Source organism: Procambarus clarkii, chromosome 38 (assembly GCF_040958095.1).
Source record: "Procambarus clarkii isolate CNS0578487 chromosome 38, FALCON_Pclarkii_2.0, whole genome shotgun sequence".
Classification (NCBI taxonomy): Eukaryota; Metazoa; Arthropoda; class Malacostraca; order Decapoda; family Cambaridae; genus Procambarus; species Procambarus clarkii.
Window position 1 is genome coordinate 41,656,393 of NC_091187.1, and position 26,899 is coordinate 41,683,291.

General features: G+C 49.1%; 1 protein-coding gene across 1 annotated transcript in view; it reads right to left on the reverse strand.

Moving 5' to 3' along the window:
• Window positions 1-9,257: 9,257 nt before the first annotated feature.
• Window positions 9,258-26,899, reverse strand: part of LOC138372347 (tripartite motif-containing protein 59-like) — a 52,455-nt gene continuing 34,813 nt past the window's right edge. The window contains exons 3-6 of the mRNA XM_069337628.1: window positions 25,528-26,199; window positions 24,933-25,079; window positions 9,355-9,534; window positions 9,258-9,269 (exon numbers count right to left, since the gene is read on the reverse strand). Coding sequence (XP_069193729.1) covers window positions 9,258-9,269; window positions 9,355-9,534; window positions 24,933-25,079; window positions 25,528-26,199 — 1,011 coding nt within the window. The remainder of the gene's footprint in view (window positions 9,270-9,354; window positions 9,535-24,932; window positions 25,080-25,527; window positions 26,200-26,899) is intronic.

The window sequence follows — 26,899 nt, forward strand, 5'->3', positions numbered from 1 at the left end:
GTTCGGAGGTTCAGAATTACTGTCCTCGGAAATTACTGGAGAAACTGGATCTGGCTGATGTTCTTGCTCAGCCAATTCAAGAGGAACCAGCTTCTCTAAAGTTTTTAGAGTAGTGTTGCCTCGGCATAAAACTTTCACTACTCTCAGGACACCTTGATGATCTGGATGAATGGCAACAATTTTGCCTATGGGCCACTCTGACCTTGGTCCATCACTGTCGACTAGTACTAGGTCCCCTGGTTTTAGTTGCACCTTATTGTAAGGACTCGAAGCTCCGTAATGGTACTCTCGTAGAGCTGTGAGGTACTCTCGAGTCCACACCTCATTCCACCTGTTAATAACCCTTGAGAGATGCTGGTAGCTTTCCACCAAGTCACCTCTGGTCACATGTGACGGGTCTACTGGGTCCTCTTCGGTTAAAGGGATGAGAGGGCTCAGTAGACCTCCATGGATCAAGTGTGAGGGACTCAGAGGTTGTCTCTGGGTGAAATCATCAGACAGGTACGTTAACGGGCGGTTATTGACTCGCGCCTCGATTTCCACAACAATAGTTTGGAGTTCGGAGTAACTGACCTTTTGTCTGTATAAAGTTTTTCTTAAACACTTCTTGACTGTGCCTACCATTCTCTCATAGAACCCACCTTGCCAAGGGGCTCTCGGTGCTATGAATTTCCAGTGACATTGTCGTCTCTGTAGGACTGACTGTACTTCTGGGTGATTCCAGACTTCTCGCAAACAAGCTTCTCCTGCCACAAAATTGGACCCATTGTCCGATATCATTAATTTGGGACAAGATCTGCGAGCAGCAAATCTGCGGAAGGCCTGGATGAAGGCTTCAACACTCATGTCTGAAGTGACTTCTAAATGTATGCCTCTGGTTGTAGCACACGTAAAGAGACAAATGTATGCTTTCAATGGTATCTTATCTGGGTTGCCAGTGAGAAGTAAGGCTCCTGTGTAATCAACACCAGTGGTTTCAAAGGGACGAAGATGAACCACTCTTTCTTCAGGGAGTGGTGGAGGTCCTGGGTAAGGACATACTCTAGCATCGTATCTTTTACAGATTACACAGAATTTCATTATTGACTTAACTGTCTGACGACCTTGAGGAAGCCAGTACTTTTGTCTAAGGTCGGTGAGAGTATCTAACACTCCACCATGTAAAGTACCATATTGATGGTGATGTAAAACAAGAAGTTTAGTGATGATGTGGTGACGAGGTAGAAGAATTGGATTCTTTGTGTCCAAATCAATTTTTGCATGAAGCAAACGTCCTCCACATCTTAGTATATTATGAGTGTTGGCATCATACCAGATACCTAGAGACTTAGTTAATTTGTCTGGAAGATTTTCATATTCGCTTCCATATGTCTCTAGTTGTGCACGTTTGATCCAGTAGAGGATAGGATTGGGAAACTTATGTCGAATTCCTACCTTAGCAAGAAAGTCAAACACATGTGCAGTCACTCTCAATAACTTGCTTAAGCTAGAATAATTGTGAGGATCAATGGCTAAGATTCGTTGAGGTTCTGGTTCTTTCATGGGAGTGGTGATATTGGTCACTATGACTTGTGGCTTTTGTTTGGGCCACTGACCACCAACAAGCCATGAAGGTCCATTGAACCACAGCGAAGACTTGATAAGTTGTTTTAGTGTTAACCCTCGAGATAAATAATCTGCAGGATTGTCCTTAGTAGGAACATGTCTGAATTTATATCCAGCAGATAACTCATGAATTTCCCTAACACGATTACTGACGTAGGGAGTCTTGTTGTTGTTGTTTCTTACCCATTGTAAGACTGCCTCGTTGTCTGACCACACGACAATCTCACCAAAGTGGATATTATTGAGTGTCTTTGTCAGGCAATGAGCCAATCTTACTCCCACCTGCAATGCAGTCAACTCCATTTGAGGCAAAGATCTCTTCTTAATGGGAGCAACTCTTGCTTTAGATGTGAGCAAAATTGATTGTGCACTATTAACTAAGTAGGCTACTGCGCCATATGCTTTGCCAGAGGCATCGCAGAAAACGTGCAAATTGGTGGGTAAGTTTGGTCCTGAAGCATTACGAGGAAATTTCAAAACACCTAACTGATTAAAATCCGTTGAGAGTATCTGCCATTTAGCTTGTAACTCACTTGGTAACGGATCATCCCATCTCATATGTTTCTGCCAGCACTCCTGCATTAGGAGTTTGCCCCTTATTAATATAGGACTAAGTAGGCCTTAAGGGTCAAATGGTTGACTGACAAACGAGAGCGGTGTTCTCATGGTAAGGGTTGAGTTATCAGTTTGTACTGACTTGACATTCATCTCGTCAGTACTGGTGTTCCATTCCACACCTAGAACCTTTAATTGATTGGGTACCTGATAACCTGGAAATTCTTTCTCGATTACCTGGTTGAGTAATTCATTATTTGAGGCCCATGACTGTAGTGGCATATTGGCTCCCAATAGCTCACGGTTAGCCTCATGGTAGATTTCTACCAAATTAGTTTGATCATTAGTTGTTCCCTGGAAATTGTTGACATACAAGTTGTCGCTAATGTCTGCCTTATAAGGGCTATTTGATTTCCTCAAATGTGTGTCTAATGTTGCTTGCAAAAGAAACGGTGAGGACGTAGCTCCGAATAATACTGAGGCAAAACGATATGTGATGACTTCACTGTTAGGATCCAGTGGGTCCTTAATCCAGAGAAATTTGGCGTAGTTACGATCTTCCTCCTGTAAACCTACTCGGAGGAAAGCTTTGCTGATATCAGCAGTATAGGCGAAAATACCAGTGCGAAATCGTAACAGCACATCATGTAGCCTTTGTGTTAGGCTAGGTCCCGTTTGGAGACATTCATTTAAAGACACACTGCTTGGCTTTACTTTAGCACTACAGTTAAAGACAATACGAATAGGTGTTGTCAATGAGTCTTTCACCACAGCGTGATGAGGTAAATAATGACCTAATTTTCGGTCATCGTTATCAACAACTTCAATAAATTTACTGTTAAGTTGTTGTTGGATGAGTTGATGATACATGTTCAGTTTGTCTGGCTACTTCTGTAGTCGTGCTAATTGAGATTGCAATTGTGAGGCTGCCATAAAATAATTAACTGGAAGTTGTGGATGATCCAACTTCCATGGGAGTCTTACCCAGTATTGTTTATTTTCATAGACAACTGTATCCAGATATTGCTGGTAAGTCCACATATCATCAGGGCTTGGTTGTTCAGGGATAATACCTAAAGTGTCTAAATCCCACAAACGATGTACCGGTGGGTCAGACTCAATATCCTCAGATATTTCTCTGAAACGTAGGGGTGACTGTTCCAAGCCTAGTCACGCCACTATTATGTTATTAGATTGTTGGTTTGTGGACGCTGGATTTTGTCTGAAAAGCACTGGTCCCGTAAGCAATTTGCCTCCTGCAGACGACAACAAATTCATTCCGTGTTGTCTGGTGCATCCAGTTATAAATTTGTAATAATGATCCGCGCCTATAAGTATTCCAACATCAGTGAGGCAGTCAGAATTTATTTTATAATCTGCTACCCTCATGCGGTTTCGTCTAAGATGTCTCGCAGTGCGAGCTAACCCTGTGACCTGCAGGTCTGTAGGAAGTTTATCTACTACTACCGCGTGTATTGGACTAGTGGAAGATCCGAGTCTCACTAATACCTTAACTACTTGGTATTCACGAGGCCCACTATTCGACAAGAAACCAGAAATATTTAACCTCACACTTTTGGCAGGTTTCAAATTTAATTCATCTACCAACTGTTGTGTAATGAAGGTTTTCTGTGATCCTTGGTCAAAAAGACCTCTAGTGTTAATTCTAGATCTTCGGTTTATTAGTCTAAGTTGAGCTGTAGGCAGAGTGGTATTATTGCCTGACTCAGTAGCAAGTACATTTACTTCTTGATGCACTTTGCAATATTGCACTGTGGTAGAATTCGTGGAATTCTCCCCAGTGGTCATGGTTGGTGTAGAAGATTTTCTACATAAGGCGTAGTGGTGTACACCTTGGTTGCATCTGTTGCAGGAACGTAGCTGCACTACACATTTTTTGGGATCATGAGAGCCCATGCACTTAGTGCACTTGTGTATTTCTTGCAACCTTTTAACCTTAACATTATAAGTAGGATAAACAGAGCATTGGTAGGTGGCATGTCCTTGATTACAAAACAGACACCTTCTCTGGTTAATTGACTTGGTCTCTTTAGTAGACAAGTCATTGGTTATCTCAGAAGGAGACACTGAATATGTACCTATATTTCCACTTCTTTTCCCAGTGGATGGAGTAGTCTTGGTTTTATATTTACTAGACTTATTCAAAGTCTGTTTAGGTTTGACTGAAGTGTCAGTATTAGTAGGTTTATACTCAGGTTTAATTTTATCATGAGTCTTCAACCTGTTAACCGTTATTCTCAATCCCTCGAATATTTGGTCAAGAGTGAGAAACTCGGTATTATAATGTGAGCAGAGCTCTGTTAAGACATTTCGAGGTAATTTTCTCTGCAAAAGTAACTTGATTGACCATTCTGAAGCTGGTATATCATCTTTAGTACCTAAGGCCTTTACTAGAGACTCTACTTCTAGTCTGAAGCTTTGAAGTGACTCTGGTCTACTATTTGGTGCATTCAGATCTAGCAATTGGTAATAGAGGGTAGCTATACTTAACTCTTTGTTGCAATAGTTCAACTTCAAAAGTTTTATAGCTTACTCATAATTACTCTCATTGAGAGTTAGGTTATGTATGACCTTTTTAGCCTCTCCTTTGAGAAGACTAAGTAGGTATGAGAATTTAGAAACCTTGTCAAGAGACGGTTTCTTATGTATATGAACTTCAAATGAAGTCCAAAAATTTTCCCAATTTTCTGTATCTAATCCTGAAAATGTAGGTAAGTCTAAAGTAGGTAAACGAACCTCTGGTAGTTGGGTATTGAATTGAGACCCTGTGTTACTGGTATTGGATCCAGATTGTTTTGCTAATTTAGATAGCATGTAAAGTTTATCTTGAGTCTCATCTTCATACTGGGAGATATCGTCTACAATTTGACTTACTTCCTCAGGATCAATCTCTGTGGTATTCAGTAGAGTAAGATAAGACTGACTTGCAGACTTGACTTGATCAAATTTCAGATCAGCCACTCTTACTGATGTCTCTAAGTGATAAGAGTCAATGGGAGTATCTTTAGATAAGCCCTTAGCCTTGTTAATTAATCTGGTCAAATGACCTTTAAGGCCAATGTAGGTTCTCCTTAATTGTTCAGGAGTAGCCATGTTGGGCTTGGGTCCAAACTTCATGGAATTAGTATATGTATTACTAATGAAGCTTGGGTACTTGTTCATCAGTAGACAAGTAACATTAAATGTAGCCTAATTTAAGGTGGCTAATTTATACTTTACCTCACTTGAGGTTAAATGTACCTACCTAACAACAAGTAGCTAGATATTTTGTGTACTGTCTGAACTTCACCATTAGTTCTCGTCCGGTTAGCTCTTCTATATCACCATCAGAGGTAATGGGGATCATCCAGCAATACACAAAATAGATACACAAAATAATGAGTACAAGAGAAATATTATGGAGACACTCCAATCAGAGTTATCTCAAATTTAATCCCACCCTGGATAGGGTCAGCACAAATAGTATAATACATACACTACTGACTAGCTTAATTCTAGTCTTGATAATTCCTAACTAAGAACTATAAATTTATTTAGTCTGGGCTTGTACCACATTCAGCACAATCTCAGCCTAAATTCTACCTAATAAGATTGGTAAAGATTATTGTGGTGCAGTAAGGTGAATATAATTGTGCTGTATTTTTGTTTTGTTTTTTGTTTTTATAAGAGTGCACTTGCACACACAAGTGAAAACTATTATGTACAGTTATGAGCTATTGCTCCTGGTAACCTAAAGATTCTCACTTCTGTATGAGGTATAGGTCTGAGTGTTGTGGTAATTGACTGTGTCCCACTAAGGCTACCTTATACATGAGGTGAAAGTAGCAATGTGTTGGTGTGACTTAGACTAACTGATGTGTTACACTGTTGGTTGACACAATTTATCAAATGGTTAGTCTTGCTTACATCACACAAGGATTAGTTATTAATAACTAGTATTTATAATTATAATTTATGTTTATCCGGTTCGATAAGGACCATAATGTGGGACATTTGGGGCTTGACTCTATTTATTTAAATATTAATGTAATGAAAATCAATTACGAAGGACCACCCGCTTTTATAGTAAAGAGGGAAACTAAGAAAATATGATCATTAGAAAATTCCTAGATGAACCAGTAACTATGGATAAAATGCTAGAGAATATGATCACTTATATAATTAATGGGCTGTATAATTAACTGAATCAAAGCCTCAAACACCTACATTGGGGGGTTATTACTGGAACTCAATACGTCCAGGAACTAGTGTGGTTCGTTCACCAGTCCAATATGTAATAATCTAATCCTATGACCATTTATAGAATCATTATCTTTATCACCAATAAGAACATAGATTAAGAACATGAGAATTGATAATTATAATAAACACATGTCAATCCAAAGAAACAATGTTCTGCATGTAAAGGAATACAGATAATAGAATTCAAGGAATACGGAAAGAGTCTTAGCTAAAAGACGATTTCCAAGAAGTTAGTTACGACTCATCCTCTGATTCTCCTGGACTCGTCATGGAACACTGGGAGATGATTAACACGGGAAATGACAGCTCGGAGAATTCTTCACACACGCTGTAAATCAAATTATATTCAGTAGCAACAGATTAAGCTGCTAGACATCTATGTTCAAGAAATTTAGATTAAATAATGAAAGTAAATAATAACCTGTGATTTTTTATTGTCGCTCTGCATCACGACAAGCTACCCAGCTATAAACCCCCACCTAGATGATGCATCAAATAAGGATAAAGGTACTTAGCTAATATGGGCACTGTGTAAGTTAAGGCTTGCCGAAGTTCGCGTCCTAGGTTCAGGCTTCGTAATAACGAACACGTGGTGTTTAGCCTAGCCTAGATGCAGACGCGTTTCACTGGCCGGTTACGTTGAACTACACAGAACCAAATTTAACAGGTTCTGGCCGAATGTCAAATTAAATCTCTTGACAATTCAACTCGTTGTGTAAAGTGACACTGACACCAGCAAAATGAATGTCTGCAAAGGTTCTTCACACCTCACAGTGGCGACTTTCTTCTGGAGCTCTTGATGGCGTCTACCCTGGTGGCTGGGGTAATGGCGTCTCTCTCTGAGCGCGTCGCCTCGTGTACTTGGCGTCTCCTCTGCCCCGCTCGGCGTCCTGCGTTTGCTACACAAATTATTTATTACGGATATTATCATTTCTCGCAGTTGTGATTGAAATGCTCGGATAAGGAGGGGTTTATTATTCAGAGGAGTTAAATATTATTCTTTGCCCATTTTACGATGGGAAACGAGCAATGGAGATGAATTAAAGTCTCTCCAGGGCATTCACGCGTGGCGTTAAATTTATTACTAGATAACAGTTATAACTATAAACGCTCTATTTGGCATTAGTTTGGGATCAGTTCATCTGTAATTAATTATCACAGAGAACACCGTTGTTTTATAGAGAATCAAATTCAATTCTCAGACACACTGGATATAAATGTGTTTATTACAATGGAATCTGACGCAATACTAGCGTCTGGTGACGTAAGAATTCTAGCCTTATTGTACAGATGTAATCATTAGTACATGTGAACTCTATGTTTGGGTAATTTGAATCACTACAAGGATTAGTAGATTTAGTAATAATTAATGAGAATACAACAGTGTTGTATTTAGTGTTGGAAATTTCCAACACTGATGGTGATACAGCCGTCATTGTCAGGCATATGATACCAAAGTATAAATACCAAAGGTAGTGAAGTTATGATGGTATAGTGATGAAGGTGTGTCCTTAAATTACATTGGTATCAAAACACGCTGTCCATGGTGATGCAGGAGTGATGGTGATGGTACAGTGAACTATAGTGGCAGCACAACACCACAGTAGTGATGGTGGCAGTACAGTGAACTAGAGTGGCAGTACAACACCACAGTAGTGATGGTGATGGTACAGTGAACTATAGTGGCAGCACGACACCAAAGTAGTGATGGTGGCCGTACAGTGAACTAGAGTGGCAGCATAACACCACAGTAGTGATGGTGATGGTACAGTGAACTATAGTGGCAGCACAACACCAAAGTAGTGATGGTGATGGTACAGTGAACTATAGTGGCAGCACAACACCAAAGTAGTGATGGTGGCAGTACAGTGAACTAGAGTGGCAGCACAACACCTCAGTAGTGATGGTGGTGGTACAGTGAACTATAGTGGCAGCACAACACCACAGTAGTGATGGTACAGTGACCAAGAGTGGCAGCACAACACCACAGTAGTGATGGTGATGGTACAGTGAACTAGAGTGGCAGCACAACACCACAGTAGTGATAATGATGGTACAGTGACCAAGAGTGGCAGCACAACCCTTCAGTAGTGATGGTGATGGTACAGTGAACTAGAGTGGTAGCACAACACCACAGTAGTGATGGTACAGTGAACTAGAGTGGCAGCACAACACCACAGTAGTGATGGTGATGGTACAGTGAACTAGAGTGGCAGCACAACACCACAGTAGTGATGGTGATGGTACAGTGAACTAGAGTGGCAGCACAACACCACAGTAGTGATGGTGATGGTACAGTGAACTAGAGTGGCAGCACAACACCACAGTCCACCACAGTCACCTCCGTGATGTCACTGTGGTTGACTGCTGCCCTCACCACATCCAAGCCGCTCACCACATCACCGAAGACACGTGGCCACTGGACACCACCCTGGAGGTCCCTGGTGGTGATGGTGAACTGGGCACACCTGGGACCCCCCAGCCTATACCAGGACCACACAGCTCCTGCCCGGCCTGACTCCCGGTACTGCCCCTGGAGGTCACGCAGCAGTTGGGCTCCTCCTTCACCATCATTACTCTCGTAGTCTCCGCCCAACACCCACTCCCACGGCTGACCCTTGTTCCCCACCCACAACAGTTTAGTGTTGCGGTAGGTGTGGCCCCGCTGGCCCGTACACAACAACACAAACTGTCTGGCCAGCGGAGTGTCAGGGGTCAGCCGGATGGTGACCCGCCCTCTTGTTGACCCCGCCCACCCGAGGTCAAGGAACGCCAGGGTGCAGGAGGGGTCCAGCACGCCCACAACCTCACTCTCCTGCAGGAAATAAAATAAATCATGCTGATAACTGTATAACAAAATGTCATCATATAAATTATAAAAACTCAATAAGTCTGTAATGTCAATAAGTGAAGTGGGTGTAATAAAGTAACCTGGAGGGTGTAGGCGTGGGCGGGCGTGGGCTGACGCAGGAGTGAGTGGAGGTACAGCTGTCCGTCTTGTAGAGTTATCCTGGCGGAGCGGCGGCCATCTTGGTCTTTCTGGACGGCCAACACCCGGCCAGCCTCCACCAGCCTCTTGACGGGCTCCCTCATCCTGCGGAGGTCCCCAACCTGTGGACAGTGTCAGCCCCATTATCACCTGTGGACAGTGTCAACCCCATTATCACCTGTGGTCAGTGTCAGTCCCATTATCACCTGTGGTCAGCGTCAGCCCCATTATCACCTGTGGTCAGTGTCAGCCCCATTATCACCTGTGGACAGTGCCAGCCCCATTATCACCTGTGGACAGTGTCAGCCCCATTATCACCTGTGGTCAGTGTCAGCCCCATTATTACCTGTGGTCAGCGTCAGCCCCATTATCACCTGTGGTCAGTGTCAGCCCCATTATCATCTGTTGTCAGTGTCAGCCCCATTATCACCTGTGGTCAGTGTCAGCCCTATTATCACCTGTGGTCAGTGTCAGCCCCATTATCACCTGTGGTCAGTGTCAGCCCCATTATCACCTGTGGTCAGCGTCAGCCCCATTATCACCTGTGGTCAGCGTCAGCCCCATTATCACCTGTGGTCAGTGTCAGCCCCATTATCACCTGTGGTCTGTGTCAGCCCCATTATCACCTGTGGTCAGTGTCAGCCCCATTATCACCTGTGGTCAGTGTCAGCCCCATTATCACCTGTGGGCAGTGTCAGCCCCATTATCACCTGTGGTCAGTATCAGCCCCATTATCACCTGTGGTCTGTGTCAGCCCCATTATCACCTGTGGTCAGTGTCAGCCCCATTATCACCTGTGGTCAGTGTCAGCCCCATTATCAGTCAACCACACCTACCACATTCATCACAATCAGCACATTACACTACACATAAACTGAAGCCAGTCAAGGAAAGCACCTACTGGCAAAGGGTTGTTGCTGGACCTGTAGCTCCAGTCCCCCTCCACTAGCAGGGGGTTGGTGCTGGACCTGTAGCTCAAGGCCCCCTCTACTGGCAGGGGGTTGGTGCTGGACCTGTAGCTCCAGCCCCCCCTCCCTCTACTGGCAGGGGGTTAGTGTTGGACCTGTAGCTCCAGCCCCCCTCTACTGGCAAAGGGTTGGAGTTGGACCTGTAGCTGCAGCCCCCCCCCCCCCTAGCTCTACTGGCAGGGGGTTGGTGCTGGACCTGTAGCTCCAGCCCCCTCTACTGGTAGGGGGTTGGTGCTGGACCTGTAGCTCCAGCCACCCCTCTACTGGCAGAGAGGTTGATGTTGGACCGGTAGCTTCAGCCCCCCCCCCCTCTACTGGCAGGGGGTTGGTGGTAGACCTGTAGCTCCAGCCCCCCCCCCCTCTACTGGCAGGGGGTTGGTGCTGGACCTGTAGCTCCAGCCCCCTTCTACTGGCAGGGGGTTGGTGCTGGACCTGTAGCTCCAGCCCCCTTCTACTGGCAGGGGGTTGGTGCTGGACCTGGAGCTCCAGCCCCCTCTAATGGCAAGGGGGTGGGGTTGGTGTTGGACCTGTAGCTCCAGCTCGCTTCTACTGGCAGGGGGTTGGTGCTGGACCTGTAGCTCCAGCCCCCCCTCTACTGGCAGGGGGTGGGTGCTGGACCTGTAGCTCCAGCCCCCCTCTACTGGCAGGGGGTTGGTGCTGGATCTGTAGCTACAGTGCTACCTATAGCACTGTATCATTCTTTGCAGATGACACTAGGATTTTCATGAGAGTTGGCAACATAGAGGACACGGCAAACCTCCAATCAGATGTAAATCAGGTCTTTCTATGGGCTACAGAAAATAGTATGGTGTTTAACGAGGATAAGTTCCAGCTCATGCGCTACGGAAAAATTGAAAATATAAAAACAGAAACCGCGTACAAAACTCAGGCAAATCATAACATAGAACGAAAAGGCAATGTAAAGGATCTGGGTGTACTCATGTCGGAAGACCTTACCTTTAAAGAACACAATAAAGTAGCCGTCACAACTGCAAGAAAAATGACAGGTTGGATAACAAGAACTTTCCACACTAGAGATGCTATACCGATGATGATACTTTTCAAAACGCTTGTGCTCTCTAGAGTGGAGTACTGCTGCACAATGACAGCCCCTTTCAAAGCTGGAGAAGTTGCTGACCTGGAGAGCGTGCAGAGATCCTTTACTGCTAGAATCCACTCAGTAAAACATCTAAATTACTGGGACCGATTAAAGAGCCTAAATCTGTACTCCCTTGAGCGCAGGCGGGAGAGATACATAATAATTTACACGTGGAAAATAATTGAGGGGCTGGTCCCAAACCTGCACACAGAAATAACATCACATGAGACCAGGAGGCATGGCAGGATGTGCAGAATATCCCCGTTGAAAAGCAGAGGTGCAACAGGTACTCTGAGAGAGAACTCTATCAACATCAGAGGCCCGAGACTGTTCAATATGCTTCCACTACACATAAGGGGCATAACTGGCCGACCCCTCACAGTGTTCAAGAGAGAACTGGATAAGCACCTCCAAAGGATACCTGATCAACCAGGCTGTGACTCATACGTCAGGCTGCGAGCAGCCGCGTCTAACAGCCTGGTTGATCAGTCCAGCAACCAGGAGGCCTGGTCGACGACCGGGCCGCGGGGACACTAAGCCCCGGAAGCACCTCAAGGTAACCAGCCCCACTCTACTAGCAGGGGGTTGGTCCTGGACCTGTATCTCCAGCCCCCCTCTACTGGCAGGGGGTTGGTGCTGGATCTGTAGCTATAGCCCCTCTCTACTGGCAGGGGGTTGGTCCTGGACCTGTATCTTCAGCCCCCCTCTACTGGCAGGGGGTTGGTGCTGGATCTGTAGCTATAGCCTCCCTCTACTGGCAGGGGGTTGGTGCTGGACCTTTAGCTCCAGCCCACCTCTACTGACAGGGGGGTTGGTGCTGGACCTGTAGCTCCAGCCCCCTCTACTGGCAGGAGGATGGTGCTGGACCTGTAGCTCCAGCGCTCCTCTACTGGCAGGGGGTTGGTGGTAGGCCTGTAGCTCCAGCCCCCCCCCCCATGGCAGGGGTTGGTGCTTGCCCTGAAGCTCCAGCCCCTCTCTACTGGCAAGGAGTTGGTGCTGGACCTGTAGCTCCAGGCCCCCCCCCCCCTCTACTGGCTTGGGGTTGGAGCTGGATCTGTAGCTCCAGCCCCCCTTCTACTGGCAGGGGGTTGTTGCTGGACTAGTAGTTCCAGACCCCCCTCTATTGGCAGGGGGTTGGTGCTGGACCTGTAGCTCCAGCCCCCCCCCCCCTCTACTGGCATGGGGTTGGTGCTGGACCTGTAGCTCCAGCCCCCCTCTATTGGCAGGGGGTTGGTGCTGGACCTGTAGTTCCACCACCCTCTACTGGCAGGAGGATGGTGCTGGACCTGTAGCTCAAGGCCCCCTCTACTGGCAGACGGATGGTGCTGGACCTGTAGCTCCAGCGCTCCTCTACTGGCAGGGGGTTGGTGGTAGGCCAGTAGCTCCAGCCCCCCTCTACTGGCAGGGGGTTGGTGCTGGACCTGTTACTCCAGCCCCCTTCTCTGGCAGGGGGGATGGTGCTGGACCTGAAGCTCCAGCCCCCTCTAATGGCAAGGGGGGGGGGGGGGTGCTGGACCTGTAGCTCCATCTCGCCTCTACTGGCAGGGGGTTGGTGCTGGATCTGTAGCTCATGCCCACCTTTACTGGAAGAGGGTTCGTTCTGTACCTGTAGCTCCTGCCCACGTCTACTGGCAGGGGGTTAGTGCTGGACCTGTAGCTCCAGCCCCCCTATACTAGCAGGGGGTTAGTGCTGGACCTGTAGCTCCAGCCCCCCTCTACTGGCAGGGGGTTGATGCAGGACCTGTAGCTCCAGCCCCCCTCTACTGGCAGGGGGTAGGTCCTTGACCAGTAGCTCCAGCCCCCTCCTGAAACTGGCAGGGGGTTGGTGCTGGACCTGTAGCTCCAGCCCCCCTCTACTGGCAGGGAATTGGTGCTGGCCTCTGAAGCTCCAGCCCCTCTCTACTTGCAGGGGGTTGATGTTGGACCTGTAGCTCCAACCCCCCTCTACTTGCATGGGGTTGGTGCTGGACCTGTAGCTCCAGCCCCCTTCTACTGGCAGGGAGTTGGTGCTGGACGTGTAGCTCCAGCACCCCTCTACTAGCAGGGGGTTGGTGCAGGACCTGTAGCTCCAGCCCCCCTCTACTGGCAGGGGGTTGATGCTGGACCTGTAGCTCCAGCGCCTCTCTAATGGCAGGGGGTTGATGCTGGACCTGTAGCTCCAGCGCCTCTCTAATGGCAGGGGGGTTGGTGCTGGCGCCTGAAGCTCCAGCCACCCTCTACTGGCAGGGGGGTGGTGCTAGACCAATATCTCAAGACCCCCCCTCTACTGGCAGGGGGTTGGTGCTGGACCTGTAGCTCATGCCCACCTTTACTGGAAGAGGGTTGGTTCTGTACCTGTAGCTCCTGCCCCCCTCTACTGGCAGGGGATTTGTGCTGGACCTGTAGCTCCTGTCCCCCTCTACTAGCAAGGGGTTGGCGCTGGACCTGTAGCTCAAGCCCGACTCTACTGTCAGGGAGATGGTGCTGGACCTGTAGCCCCAGCCCCCTTCTAATTGCAGGGGGTTGGTGCTGGACCTGTAGCTACAGCCCACCTCTACTGGCAGGGGGTTGGTCCTGGACTTGTATCTCCAGCCCCCCTCTACTGGCAGGGGAGGGGGGGTTGGTGCAGGAAATGTAGTTCCAACCCCCACTCTACTGGCAGGGGGTTGCTGCTGGACATGTAGCTCCAGCCCCCCTTTACTGGCAGGGGGTTGATGCTGGAACTGTAGCTTCAGCCCCCCTCTACTGGCAGGGGGTTGGTGCTGGACCTGTAGATCCAGCCGTCTTCTACTGGCAAGGGGTTGGTGCTGAACCTGTAGCTCCATCCCCCCTCTACGGGCAAGGGGTTGGTGCTGGACCTGTAGCTCCATCCCCCCTCTACTGGCAGGGGGTTGGTGTTGGACCTGTAGCTCCAGCCCCCCTTTACTGGCAGGGGGTTGGTGCTGGACCTGTAGCTCCAGCCCCCTTCTACTGGCAAGGAGTTGGTGTTGGACCTGTAGGTCCAGCCCCCTCTAATGGCAAGGGGGGGGGGGCAGGGTGCGCGACCTGTACCTCCAGCCCCTCTCTACTGGCAGGGGGTTGGTGCTAGACCAATAGCTCAAGCCCCCCCCCCTCTAATGGCAGAGGATTGGTGCTGGACCTGTAGCTGCAGCCTCCCTCTACTGGGCGGGGGTTGCTGCTGGACCTGTAGCTCCAGTCCCCCTGTACTGCCAGGGGGTTGATGCTGGACCTGTAGCTTCAGGCCACCTCTACTGGCAGGGGATGCGTGATGGACCTGTAGCTCCAGCCCACCTCTACTGGCAGGGGGTTGGCGCTGGACCAGTAGCTTCAGCCCCTCCTCTACTGGCAGGGGGTTGGAGTTGGACCTGTAGCCCCAGCCCCCTTCTAATGGCAGTGGGTTGGTGCTGGACCTGTAGCTCCAGCCCACCTCTACTGGCAGGGGGTTGGCGCTGGACCAGTAGCTTCAGCCCTTCCTCTAATGGCAGTGGGTTGGTGCTGGACCTGTAGCTCCAGGCACCCTCTACTGGCAAAGGGTTGGTGCTGGATCTGTAGCTCCAGGGCCCTCCCCCTCTACTGGCTTGGGGTTGGAGCTGGATCTGTAGCTCCAGCCCCCCTTCTACTGGCAGGGGGTTGGTGCTGGACCAGTAGTTCCAGACCCCCCTCTACTGGCAGGGGGTTGGTGCTGGACCTGTAGCTCCAGCCCCCCCCCTCTACTGGCATGGGGTTGGTGCTGGACCTGTAGCTCCAGCCCCCCTCTATTGTCAGGGGGTTGGTGCTGGACCTGTAGTTCCAGCCCCTCTCTACTGGCAGGGGTTTAGTGCTGGACCATTAGTTCCAGCGCCCCTCTACTGGCAGGAGGATGGTGCTGGACCTGTAGCTCAAGGCCCCCTCTACTGGCAGGGGGTTGATACAGGACCTGTAGCTGCACCCTCTTCTTTATTGGCAGGGGGTAGGTCCTTGACCAGTAGCTCCAGCCCCCTCCTGAAACTGGCAGGGGGTTGGTGCTGGACCTGTAGCTCCAGCCCCCCTTTACTGGCAGGGGGTTGATGCTGGAACTGTAGGTTCAGCCCCCCTCTACTGGCAGGGGGTTGGTGCTGGACCAGTAGCTCCAGTCGTCTTCTACTGGCAAGGGGTTGGTGCTGAACCTGTAGCTCCATCCCCCCTCTACGGGCAAGGGGTTGGTGCTGAACCTGTAGCTCCATCCCCTATCTACTAGCAATGGGTTGGTGCTAGACCAATAGCTCAAGCCCCCCCCCCCTCTACTGGCAGGGGGATTGGTGCTGGACCTGTAGCTGCAGCCTCCCTCTACTGGGCGGGGGTTGCTGCTGGACCTGTAGCTCCAGTTCCCCTGTACTGGCAGGGGTTGGTGCTGTACCCGTAGTTCCAGCTCCCTTCTACTGGCAGGGGGTTGGTGCTGGACCTGTAGCACCAGCCCCACCTCTACTGGCAGGGGATGCGTGATGGACCTGTAGCTCCAGCACACCTCTACTGGCAGGGGGTTGGCGCTGGACCAGTAGCTTCAGCCCCTCCTCTACTGGCAGGGGGTTAGAGTTGGACCTGTAGCCCCAGCCCCCTTCTAATGGCAGTGGGTTGGTGCTGGACCTGTAGCTCCAGCCCACCTCTACTGGCAGGGGGTTGGCGCTGGACCAGTAGCTTCAGCCCTTCCTCTAATGGCAGTGGGTTGGTGCTGGACCTGTAGCTCCAGCCCACCTCTACTGGCAAGGGGTTGACGTTGGACCAGTAGCTTCAGCCCTTCCTCTAATGGCAGTGGGTTGGTGCTGGACCTGTAGCTCCAGGCACCCTCTACTGGCAAGGGGTTGGTGCTGGATCTGTAGCTCCAGGGCCCTCCCCCTCTACTGGCTTGGGGTTGGAGCTGGATCTGTAGCTCCAGCCCCCCTTCTACTGGCAGGGGGTTGGTGCTGGACCAGTAGTTCCAGACCCCCCTCTACTGGCAGGGGGTTGGTGCTGGACCTGTAGCTCCAGCCCCCCCCCCTCTACTGGCATGGGGTTGGTGCTGGACCTGTAGCTCCAGTCCCCCTCTATTGTCAGGGGGTTGGTGCTGGACCTGTAGTTCCAGCAACTCTCTACTGGCAGGGGTTTAGTGCTGGACCATTAGTTCCAGCGCCCCTCTACTGGCAGGAGGATGGTGCTGGACCTGTAGCTCAAGGCTCCCTCTACTGGCAGGGGGTTGATACAGGACCTGTAGCTGCACCCTCTTCTTTATTGGCAGGGGGTAGGTCCTTGACCAGTAGCTCCAGCCCCCTCCTGAAACTGGCAGGGGGTTGGTGCTGGACCTGTAGCTCCAGCCCTCCTCGACTGGCAGGGGGTTGGTGCTGGCCTTTGAAGCTCCAGCCCCTCTCTACTTGCAGGGGGTTGATGTTGGACCTGTAGCTCCAGCCCCCCTCTACTGGCAGGGGGTTGATGCAGGACCTGTAGCACCAGCCCCACCTCTACTGGCAGGGGATGCGTGATGGACCTGTAGCTCCAGCCCACCTCTACTGGCAGGGGGTTGGTGCTGGACCTGTAGCTCCAGTCCCCCTCTACTGGCAGGGGTTTGGTTCTGGACCTGTAGCTCCAGCCCACCTCTACTGGCAGGGGGTTGGCGCTGGACCAGTAGCTTCAGCCCCTCCTATACTGGCAGGGGGTTGGAGTTGGACCTGTAGCCCCAGCCCGCTTCTAATGGCAGTGGGTTGGTGCTGGACCTGTAGCTCCAGCCCACCTCTACTGGCAGGGGGATGGCGCTGGACCAGTAGCTTCAGCCCTTCCTCTAATGGCAGTGGGTTGGTGCTGCACCTGTAGCTCCAGCCCCCCTCTCCTGGCAGGGGGTTGGTGCTGGACCTGTAGCTCCAGCCCCCCCTCTACTGGCAGGGGGTTGGTGCTGGACCTGTAGCCACCCCCCCTCTCCTGGCAGGGGGTTGGTGCTGGACCTGTAACCCCAGTCCCTTTCTAATGGCAGGGGGTTGGTGCTGGACCTGTAGCTCCAGCCCCCCCTCTACTGGCAGGGGGTTGGTGCTGGACCTGTAGCCACCCCTCCCTCTCCTGGCAGGGGGTTGGTGCTGGACCTGTAGCTCCAGCCCCCCCTCTACTGGCAGGGGGTTGGTGCCGGACCTGTAGCTCCAGCCCCCCCCCTCTCCTGGCAGGGGGTTGGTGCTGGACCTTTAGCTCCAGCCCCCCTCTCCTGGCAGGGGGTTGATTCAGGACCTGTAGTTCCAGCCACTCCCTTCTGGCAAGGGGTTTGTCCTGAACCTGTAGCTCCAGCCCGCCTCTACTAGCAGGGGATTAGTATTGGACCTGTAGCTCCACCCTCCCCCCCCCTCTACTGGCAGGGGGTTGGTGCTGGACCTGTTGCTCAGCCCACCTCTACTGGTAGGGAGTTGGTTCTGGACCTGAAGCTCCAGCCCCTCTGTCTCTACTGGCAGGGGGTTGGTTCTGGACCTGTAGCTCAAGCCCACCTCTACTGGCAGGGGGTTGGTGCTGGATATGTAGCTCCAGCCCCCCCCCCCTCCCTCTATTGGCAGGGAGTTGGTGCTGGACCTGTAGCTCCAGCCCCCCTCTACTGGCAGGGGGATGGTTCTGGACCTGCAGCTCAAGCCCACCTCTACTGGCAGGGGGTTGGTGCTGGACCTGTAGCTCCAGCCCACCTCTACTGGCAGGGGGATGGTGCTGGACCTGTAGCTCCAGCCCACCTCTACTGGCAGGGGGATGGTGCTGGACCTGTAGCTCCAGCACCCCCTCTACTGGCAGGGTGGATGGTGCTGGACCTGTAGCTCCAGCCCTCCTCTACTGGCAGGGGGTTGGTGCTGGACCTGTAGCTTCAGCTTTCCTCTACTGGCTGGGGGTTGGTGCGGGACCTGTAGATCCAGCCCCCCTCTACTGGCAAAGGGGTTGGTGCTGGACCTGTAGCTCCAGCCCTCCTCTACTGGCAGGGGGTTGGTGCCAGACCTGTTCCTGGTTGATGGGGTTCTGCGAGTTCTTCTACTCCCCAAGCCCGGCCCGAGGCCAGGCTCGACTTGTGAGAGTTTGGTCCACCAGGCTGTTGCTTGGAGCGGTCCACAGGGCCACATACCCACCACAGCCCGGCTGATCCGGAACTTCTCTTAGAAAACAGTCCAATTTTCTCTTGAAGATGTCCATGGTTGTTCCGGCAATATTTCTTATAGTCGCTGGGAGGACGTTGAACAACCGCGGACCTCTGATGTTTATTCAGTGCTCTCTGATTGTGCCTATGGCACCTCTGCTCTTCACTGGTTTAATCTTGCATTTTCTTCAATATTGTTCACTCCAGTACGTTGTTATTTTACTGTGTAGATTTGGGACCTGACCCTCCAGTATTTTCCATGTGTATATTATGTGGTATCTCTCTCGTCTCCTTTCTAGAGAGTACATTTGGAGAGCTTTGAGACGATCCCAATAATTTAGGTGTTTTATGTCGTCTATGTGTGCCTTATATGTTCTCTGTATTCCCTCTATTTCAGCAATCTCTCCTGCTCTGAAGGAGGAAGTGAGTACTGAGCAGTACTCGAGACGGGAGAACACAAGTGACTTGAAGAGTACAACCATTGTGATGGGATCCCTGGATTTGAAAGTTCTCGTAATCCATCCGATCATTTTTCTGACTGACGCCTTGCTTGCTTGGTTATGCTCCCTAAACGTTAGATCGTTGGACATCGTTATTCCCAAATCCTTGACATGCTGTTTTTCTACTATAGGAAGATTCGATTGTGTTTTGTACCCTGTATTATGTTTCAGATCCTCATTTTTGCCGAACCTGAGTACCTGAAATTTATCACTGTTAAACAACATGTTCTGCTGCCCAATCGAAAAACTTTGTTGACATCTGCTTGTATTTTTTCAATGTCTTCAGCAGAGGTAAGTTTCATGCTGATTTTTGTGTCATCTGCAAAGGACGACTCGAAGTTGTGACTTGTATTTTTGTCTATATCAGATATGAGAATAAGGAACAGTAGCGGTGCAAGGACTGTACCTTGAGGTACAGAGCTTTTAACATCGCTTGGACTCGATTTTATCTGATTGACTGTTACTCTTTGTGTTCTGTTCAACAGGAAATTGAGTATCCAGCGTCCTACTTTTCCAGTTATTCCCATTGACCTCATTTTGTGAGCTATCACCCCATGGTCACATTTGTTGAACCCCTTTGCAAAGTACAACATCAAAGTACCCCTTTACAACATCTGTATAAACATCATACAACGTATACAGCAGTATACAACATCTGCATTTTGCTTTTCTTCTAGAGCTTCTGGTTTTTGTCATAGTTGTGGGAACCGACCTGTGAGATTTACATTTATTTAATTTATATGAATTTATATTTACGTTAATTTATATACTTCGATAGCAATTTGTATAATGATAAGTGGACTGTATTTCTGCAATAATCTCAATCTCACAAATCGATCCTCTACACATTAGGGGGGGGGGGGGGTTTATATTAATTGAATATATATGCAGCCAATCAAACTACAGTATTAACTACATACATTGAAAAGGTTCCTTATCATATTTGTACAGCAAGCTTTAGTCCACCAGGTATAACTAGGGTGTAGACACCAAATTATCCTCTTTGAGGTAGCTTCCATCACCCAGGTAACTGATGCACAAAGCATATGCTTCCTCGTCTTGACCTGTCAAAAGGGCGCTAGCTGTAAAGCCAGATTCTATATATGACAAGCTATATCAGAGAAAACACTATACATGGAACATGAAGACGTGGCTTAATTACCTTTAGTTTGAGGCTACCACGTGCTCTAACCGGTTCACCCTATATAATGACATTAATGGCCACTAATGATAGATAATGGGTTTCGGAAACAACACTTAACTTGATTTGTAGACAGCGTGTTGATAATGGTACACTTTTGGTTTCCATAACACTACGTCCAAGTAAATTTAACAGGAGCCGTATTTGCTCCCGAGAGCCTCTGGTCTAGTATAAACAATGGCTGCCCCTTCCTCCTCACTCTGACGCCTGGCTTACATTGTCCACATGACAGAAAGTGATAGAAGGGTCACATTTACTCTACTTTAATATTGATAATTAAGTTAATTTATATGAGATGGTTTTATGATGGTAAAGTCCAAAGACTAATGTATTTAAGAATAATTCCCACCATAATAGGTGGAGAATATAATAGTATGTGGTGATGATATCCCGTTTTCTATAGACGGTAATTCCACTACAAGTTACGTTTTCTATGGGTAACTTGTTGGTAATACAGCAGCAATTATTATCTGTATGATTATTAAATGGTGTCGGATTTTCCGACAATAGTGGTTGAGTAACTGTGACAGACAGGATCTTCCCGCTCTAAATTCATGTTGTCCTGGATTGTGCAATTCATTGTTTTCCATAAAACTAGAAATTTGATTCCTAATCACTCTTTTAAACACTTTTATTATGTGTGATGTTAGTGCAACTGGCCAGTAATTTTTTGCCAAGGCTTTCCTTCCCGTCCCCCCCCTTGTGCAACGGAGCTATATCTGAAGATTTAAGTGCTGCTGGTATCTCCCCTGTATCCAGGCTCTTTCTCCATATTACGCTGCGTGCTCTCGCTACTGGTACTTTACATTTCTTTATGAGTATTGAATTCCATGAGTCAGGCCCAGGAGCTGAGTGCATAGGCATATTGTCAATTTCTCTTTCAAAGTCTTCCGAGTTTGTGGTAATATCCGTTATATTATCTGCAGCTTGAATGTCATTCATAAAGAAGCTGTCTGGGTCATCAACTTTCATGTTGTTTATTGGTGTGCTAAACATAGCCTCATACTGGCCCCTTAGAATTTCACTAATCTCTTTGTTGTCCTCTGTGTACGTACCTTCATTTGTAATTAACGGTCCAATACTGGTCGAGGTTTTGGATTTTGATTTTGTGTATGAGAAAAAATATTTTGGATTTTTCCTTATCTCTTGTATAGCTTTCTGTTCCAATTCCATTTCCTAAGACTCATATGATCGTTTCACCGTTTGTTCTATTTCTTCGATCTCCCTGCTTAGGTTTGTTTTCCTTGCTTGTGATAGTTGTGTCTGCCGAAGCATTTCCGTTATTTTTTTCCTTCTCCTGTACAGTCGTCTGCGTTCTCTTTCTAGAGTGGTCCTCTTTCTGCCCCTCCTCATAGGCACGTGCTTCAAGCAGACCTTGTAAGCTTCAGCTGTCAGTTGAGCCATACCCTGTGTGGGAGTTTTGTCGCTTAAAACCGTCTCCCATTGAATGGTTGCAAGGCCTACATTTATTTTTTCCCAGTCAATCCTCCTATTGTTTAAATTGAATTGATTGAATATTCCTTCTTGCTTGTTGGGTCTCTTAGACCTACTACCGTTATTTATGCTAGTTCGCACTTCAATGAGCTTATGGTCTGAGTATGAAGTATCTGAGATTGTGATGTCTCTGATTAGTTCATCATTGTTTGTGAATAACAAGTCTAGTGTGTTTTCGTTCCTAGTTGGTTCTGTAATCTGTTGATTGAGCGAGAATTTGTCACAGAATCTCAAAAGTTCTCTGACCTGTGGTTGGTTATTTCCCGGGTCATTCCCTGCTATGATATTTGTGTTTACCATTCTTCGTCTTAGACTCGGTAAATTGAAATCTCCAAGGAAGATAATATCTGGAGCTGGGTTTGCTAGGTTATCAAGTATGTTCTCTATTTTGTGCATCTGCTCTGTGAATTCCTCAACCGTTGTATCTGGCGGTTTATATATTAGAATAATAATTAGGTTTAGTTTCTCTACCTTAATTCCAAGTACCTCTACCACCTCATTAGTTTAGTTTGGTTGTTCTGTGCATACCAGGTCTTCTTAAATATACAGACCTACTCCTCCATTTGACCTAGTTTTTGTATCACATCTATATAAATTATAATTTGGAATCCAGATTTCACCATCCATGTAATCTTTTGTATGAGTTTCCGTGAATGCCCCAAATATTGAGTTTGACTCGAATAGGAGGCCATTTATGAACTTAACTTTATTCCTTGACTTTGGCTTTAAACCTTGAATGTTTGCAAATATGAATGATTGTCCATATTGTGTGTCACTTCTGGAAGGTTTTGGTAGTCCTCCCTCCTCTCTACCCTAAGCTCCAGCCCCCCCCCCCCCACTGCTGGCAGGGTGGATGGTGTTGGACCTGTAGCTCCAGCTCGCCTCTACTGGCAGGGGGTTGGTGCTGGACCTGTAGCTCCAGCCCGCTTCTACTGGCATGGGATTGGTGCTGGACCTGTAGATCCAGCCCCCTCTACTGGCAGGGTGGTTGGTGCTGGACCTGTAGCTCCAGCTCGCCTCTACTGGCAGGGGGTTGGTGCTGGGCCTGTAGCTCCAGCCCCCCTCTACTGGCAGGGGGTTGGTGCTGGACCTGTAGCTCCAGCCCCCCTCTACTGGCAGGGGGTTGGTGCTGGACCTGTAGCTCCAGCCCCCTTCTACTCGCAGGGGGTTGGTGCTGGACCTGTAGTTCCAGCCCGCTTCTACTGGCAGGGGGTTGGTGCTGGACCTGTAGCTCCACCCCCCTCTACTGGCAGGGGTTGGTGCTGGAACTGTAGCTCCAGCCCTCCTCTACTGGCAGGGGTTAGTGCTGGAACTGTAGCTCCAGCCCACTTCTAATGGCTGGGGGTTGGTGCTGGACCTGTAGCTCCAGCCCCCCTCTACTGGCAGGGGTTAGTGCTGGAACTGTAGCTCCAGCCCACTTCTAATGGCAGGGGGTTGGTGCTGGAACTGTAGCTCCAGCCCCCCTCTACTGGCAGGGGTTAGTGCTGGAACTGTAGCTCCAGCCCACTTCTAATGGCAGGGGGTTGGTGCTGGACCTGTAGCTCCAGCCCCCCTCTACTGGCAGGGGGTTGGTGCTGGACCTGTAGCTCAAGCCCACCTCTACTGGAAGGGGGTTGGTGCTGGACCTGTAGCTCCAGCTCGCCTCTACTGGCAGGGGGTTGGTGCTGGACCTGTAGTTCCAGCCCGCTTCTACTGGCAGGGGCTTGGTGCTGGACCTGTAGCTCCAGCCCACCTCTACTGGAAGGGGGTTGGTGCTGGACCTGTAGCTCCAGCCCCCCTCTACTGGCAGGGGGTTGGTGCTGGACCTGTAGCAACAGCCCCCCCTCTACTGGCAGGGGGTTGGTGCTGGACCTGTAGCTCCAGCCCCCCTCTACTGGCAGGGGGTTGGTGCTGGACCTGTAGCTCCAGCCCCCTCTACTGGCAGGGGGTTGGTGCTGGACCTGTAGCTCCAGCCCCCCTCTACTGGCAGGGAGTTGGTGCTGGACCTGTAGCTCCAGCCCCCCTCTACTGGCAGGGAGTTGGTGCTGGACCTGTAGCTCCAGCCCCTGTCTACTGGCAGGGGGGTTGGTGCTGGACCTCCAGCCCCCCTCAACTGGCAAGGGGTTGTTGCTGGACCTGTAGCTCCAGCCCCCCTCTACTGGCAGGGGGTTGGTGCTGCACCTGTAGCTCCAGCCCCCTCTACTGGCAGAGGGTTGGTGCTGGACCTGTAGCTCCAGACCTCTTCTACTGGCAGGGGGTTGGTGCTGGACCTGTAGCTCCAGCCCCCCTCTTCTGGCAAGGGGTTGGTGGTGGCCCTGTAGCTCCAGCCCCCTCTATTGGCAAGGGGTTGGTGCTGGACCCGTAGCTCCAGCCCCTTCTATTGGCAAGGGGTTGGTGCTGGACCTGTAGCTCCAGCCCCTTCTATTGGCAGGGGGTTGGTGCTGGACCTGTAGCTTCCGCCCCCCTCTGCTGGCTTGAGGTTGGTGCTGGACCTGTAGCTCCCGCCCCCCTCTGCTGGCTGGAGGTTGGTGCTGGACCTGTAGCTCCAGCCCCCCCCTCTACTGGCTGGAGGTTGGTGCTGGCATTGTTTGGGAGTTTGTTGGCAGTTTCAAGGCTTCAGTCTCTTGGAACCCAGCAGTGGTTTTTTTGGTTCACTGTCTTCCTGGATGCTTTCCCGGTAGGTTGGTGGAGTGTCACCCGCTCTCTGTGCCTCTGTGAGGGGGGCCAGGATCCCGGGTTCAATCACCGAACCTGTGGCTCGGAGCCGGTAGCTGAGCGGACAGAACACTGGACGCGTGATCCTGTGATGCCAAGTTCGATTCTGGGTGCCAGTGAGAAACAACGGGCAGATTTTCTTTTACCTTGATGCCCCAGATACCTAGCAGTAAATATTTACCTCGGAGTTAGTCAGCTGGCATGAGCTGCTTCCTGGGGGTGGAGGCCTGGTCAAGGACCGGGCCGCGGGGACACTAAGCCCCGAAATCATCTCAAGATAACCGTGCAGCACAGAAATGGTTCACATGTTTCCTTCCATCTGATGCCTCTGTTTACCTACCAGTAAATCTTTATCCAGGAGTTAAGCATCTATTGTGAATTGTATGTTAAGGAAAGTCTATAGTTGACCTTGGGGAACCTCGATATACTTAAGAACAAACTTCCTCTCCTCGAAACGCAACTCAATATCTTGTGATATGATCTATGAGAAAAAATAAAAAAACTTACTATTAAGTGCTTCTGGGGGATCTGTCCAGTGATTTCCTGAACTTTATCCATGATGTTGGAGGCTGAGGGTCCCAGGTGTACGGGGTCAGCTGTGGCACCTGTCTCTGTGGTCGTCATCTCCAGGGCCTCCCTGATGGTCTCCTGCACCTGTCATTACCAACACAAACATTAATGGTGGAGGCTGAGTCTCCCAGGTGTACGGGGTCAGCTGTGGCACCTGTCTCTGTGGTCATCATCTCCAGGGCCTCCCTGATGGTCTAGTGCACCTGTCATTACCAACACAAACATTAGTGTGGAACCTGGACTATAATGAGGCATCAGGCGCTGAGTAAAGTAACTGGACTATAATGAAGCATCAGAATGAGTAAGTAATTTGATAACATAAGTAATTTTGTTTCTCTACACTGACCACAGTGTAGAGAAACACCAAGATGACAGTTGACTTTATTAATAAAAATGTTTCAGGTGTTAGAGCAAAATGTTTCCTATATATAAAGTCAACTCTCATCTTGATGTGTCTCCATGTCAAAAGTGTTTATATAGAGGCAATACTACACTCAGTTGGGTGAGAACAATGTGACCTTCAGCAGCGTACCTTCACTGAGGTGTGGACAGTCCTGACATTTGGGAAGAGTTCCTGGCACTTCTTGAGCCAATCTTCTACCTTCATGCTGCACTCATCAGCTGTGCCTATGGTTGTGTAAACTTCCTGTGGAGTGTTGACTGTGTCGAGGCTCCCCAACATGGCCTGCAGCTGAGTCTTCCCTTCCTCTCCTTGTGTTGTCATATCCACCACACTGGTATCCTCCAGTTCCAAGATCTTCATTGCTGACTTGTTCTGCTCTACCAGAGCATAGAGTCTGTCCTGGAGCTGGAGGTGGTGAGTCTTCCAGTCCCCCAGCTGCCCCCGGTACTCCCCCAGCTGGGACAGTACCTCTTCACAGCTAGTAATGAGGCTGCTAATGCTGCTCTTCTGCTCCTGCACCAGGGAATGTAACTTCTTTTTTACTGGTACAGTTTTCTTTTGTGTTAGCTGGATATTTTTGAGTTTCCTAACAAATGCCTCCACAGCATAGCTAATTGGGAACTGAGTAGCAGCTGTGGCAGCGTGCTGGGCCCGGCAGCTGGGGCAGGTCATTTGACCATTCTCGATAGCATTGTCAATACACTGGGAGCAGAATGTGTGGCCGCACGGCAGTGTGCGAGGCCGTAACTGATTGTCATCATAATCGTTATAACACACTGAACATTCCTCTGGCTTGTTATCCTGTGGAAAGAATATTTGGTTAAGCTATATGTATTATTACAGTACAGTGTCACCTCGAAAAAAAGTAATATTACAGTACAGGTACTTTTTTTACTAATAGTAATTATATAATATTTACATACATTTTTTGTATTAGCTATTCTAGAGCAGAGTTAATATTACTGACAGATTAACATATCCACAGAAGGGCCAATATTTTTTATAAATATATCCCGGAGTATAGGATAATATTTTTAGGTAACATATTGCAGTAGGGCTGCTTGTAAGCCGTACCCGAGATTACAGACTAACAAAACCCGTCCTTACTTTCTTACGAATATTGGAAGGAAATGTATGTATCATATGTGATAATGGAGGAAAGATCAAGTATTCTTAGTTTAAGTTGGTCTTAATCCCTCGAAAGGGAAGACAACGAAGGGAGCGCAAGTCCCTCAAGATGCTCACAAAGTAATGGGAGTACTTAAGTGAATTTTCGTTGTGGGAGATTCCCAGGTGAGGTATTTGGCTAGAACGTTTTGTGCCAGGAATAGGGGGGAACAAGTTAAGGGTTTGCTATTCGAGAGCAGGAGTTGGTGATTCATTCATTCATTGTTAACAACATGAATGATATTATGGCTGGAAATGGGAACAAACCCATTATTTGTATCAGTGCCGGTGAAAATGTTGTAGAACGAGTTAGGAATGAGACACTGATACAGTG